Genomic DNA, 2,170 nt, shown 5'->3' with positions numbered 1-2,170 from the left:
CCCGCGACGGGGTTCCCCACTGGCAGCGAGGAGCCGTCGCCCGCGCTGCTCGACTATGACGACCAGCTCCTGCTCTATCTGTGGCGTGACTACCTGTACCCCAAGCAGTACGAGTGGGTTCTCATCGCCGCCTACGTGGCTGTGTTCCTCGTGGCCCTGGTGGGCAATGCACTGGGTAGGTCTCCGCTCTGCCCTGGGTGGCTGTGCTTGTGCGTGGGGGTGCTGGCTGGTGGGCGCTGCTGGGGCTCCCCTCACCGGCCCTGCTCGCAGTCTGCCTGGCCGTGTGGCAGAACCAGCACATGAGGACCGTCACCAACTACTTCATCGTCAACCTGTCCCTGGCCGACGTGCTGGTGACCGCCATCTGCCTGCCGGCCAGCTTGCTGGTGGACATCACCGAGTCCTGGCTCTTTGGCCCTGCCCTCTGCAAAGTCATCCCCTATCTGCAGGTGAGCGCTTCCCAGCACCCTCACCAGGAGGCCCGGCCCGCCCCGCCCCGCCCCGCCCCTGCCCAGCCTGATCTGCATCCCGCCTCCCAGAACTTGCCTTGCAGCCTGGGAGGGGGCGACTTCTCTGACCCTGGGCATAAAGATGGCCGGGCCTCCCGTGCCTCGGTTCCCCCACTTGTACAATGAGGCGACGGCGCTCACCCACGGGGGGGGGGGGGGCTGAGGCTGTGAGGGAAAGCTCTGGAAGGTGGCACGGGCACGGCCCACCGTTGGCTGGGCAGGCTCCTTCCCTTTCTGTAGTTTGTTATAGGGCGTGTTCACTGGCGAGGCAGAGCTGGAGAGGCAGAGAGAGAACGAGTGGGTAGTGAGCACCCACCCCCGGGGACAGCCATGCTGCAGTCCCTTCTCCACTCTCCTCTTGGGATTTGGGGCATGCACACACAAGGGCCCAGCGTGATTTCCAAGCTGCCGGCCCTGGGCCTTGGACTGTGGTCAGCCACCCTAACCACCACGCCATCAGCTGGCCCTGGGTGTTTTCCTTACACGACTTCATTTATCCTCACAAGAATCCCGCCAGGTAAATGAGGTTCAGAGAGGGTGAACGGCCCGCCCAAGCTTGCACAGTCCACAGTAGTGCTGTCAGCATCTGCAGCGCGCCTGGCTGCCCGGCGTCTGAGCTGTGGCCCACTCGCTCACCCACCCCGTGTCTCCGAGTGGCCCCCGGAGGACGGATGCCGTGCCCTGGCGGGGCGGGCTGTGCCCCCGGAGGGCGGATGCCGTGCCCTGGCGGGGCGGGCCGGGCCCCCGGGGGGGTGGGGCCGGGCCCCGGGGACTGACGCTGTGCCCTGGCGGGGCAGGCCGTGTCTGTGTCCGTAGCAGTGCTGACTCTGAGCTTCATCGCCCTGGACCGCTGGTACGCCATCTGCCACCCGCTGCTGTTCCGGAGCATGGCCCGGCGTGCCCGGGGCTCCATCCTGGGCATCTGGGCGGTGTCACTGGCCATCATGATGCCCCAGGCTGCTGTCATGGAGTGCAGGAGCATGCTGCCGGAGCTGGCCAACCGCACTCGGCTCTTCTCCATCTGTGACGAGCACTGGGCAGGTAACGGTGGGTGCTTGGGCAGGTGTCCCTTGGGGGCCACTTCCACGGTGGGCACCAGGGCTGCGTGTCACCCTGTAGAAGACCCTAGAGCAGGCATCTGTCAGGTTCCCCCAGCTGGGGTCCTTCCAGGATGGACCCTGCCAGGCGGACGGCTCTCGGGCCCACCACTCTGCGCCGTGGTGCTGCGTGCCTGCCCCTGGCACGGCCTGGCTCTGGGCCTCGCTGGGACAAGGTGACACAGCTAAGCAGGGCAGGCAGGGGCTCCCGTGTGGGCCTAACCCTGCATCTTGGCCCCACAGACGACCTCTACCCCAAGATCTACCACAGCTGCTTCTTCATTGTCACCTACCTGGCCCCGCTGGGCCTCATGGCCATGGCCTATTTCCAGATCTTCCGTAGGCTCTGGGGCCGCCAGGTGAGGTCACCCGGGCAGCCCCGCCTGGGCTGGGAGGGTGGGGCTCTGGGGCTCAGGAGCAGAGGGTGCTCTGTCCGAGAACGTGCCATGGCGGCTGCGGCGGCCAGGCCCGTCAGTGTGCCCTGCTCGTGTCAGTGCTGCCCTCCCTGTACCACTCACCCCGGCTGGCCTCACGGCTCCCCGCCACTCTCTGTCACACTTAGCG

General features: G+C 66.9%; 1 protein-coding gene across 1 annotated transcript in view; it reads left to right on the top strand.

The window, feature by feature from the left end:
* HCRTR1 (hypocretin receptor 1) overlaps nt 1-2,170 on the top strand; it is an 11,872-nt gene that overhangs the window by 3,958 nt on the left and 5,744 nt on the right. Inside the window, exons 3-4 of the mRNA XM_006158126.3 lie at nt 1,307-1,550; nt 1,850-1,965. Of these exons, the coding sequence (XP_006158188.1) occupies nt 1,307-1,550; nt 1,850-1,965 (360 nt within the window). The remainder of the gene's footprint in view (nt 1-1,306; nt 1,551-1,849; nt 1,966-2,170) is intronic.

Source organism: Tupaia chinensis, unplaced genomic scaffold, assembly GCF_000334495.1.
Source record: "Tupaia chinensis unplaced genomic scaffold, TupChi_1.0 Scaffold000573_1, whole genome shotgun sequence".
Taxonomy (NCBI): Eukaryota; Metazoa; Chordata; class Mammalia; order Scandentia; family Tupaiidae; genus Tupaia; species Tupaia belangeri.
This window is presented reverse-complemented; position numbering and strand designations above follow the sequence as displayed.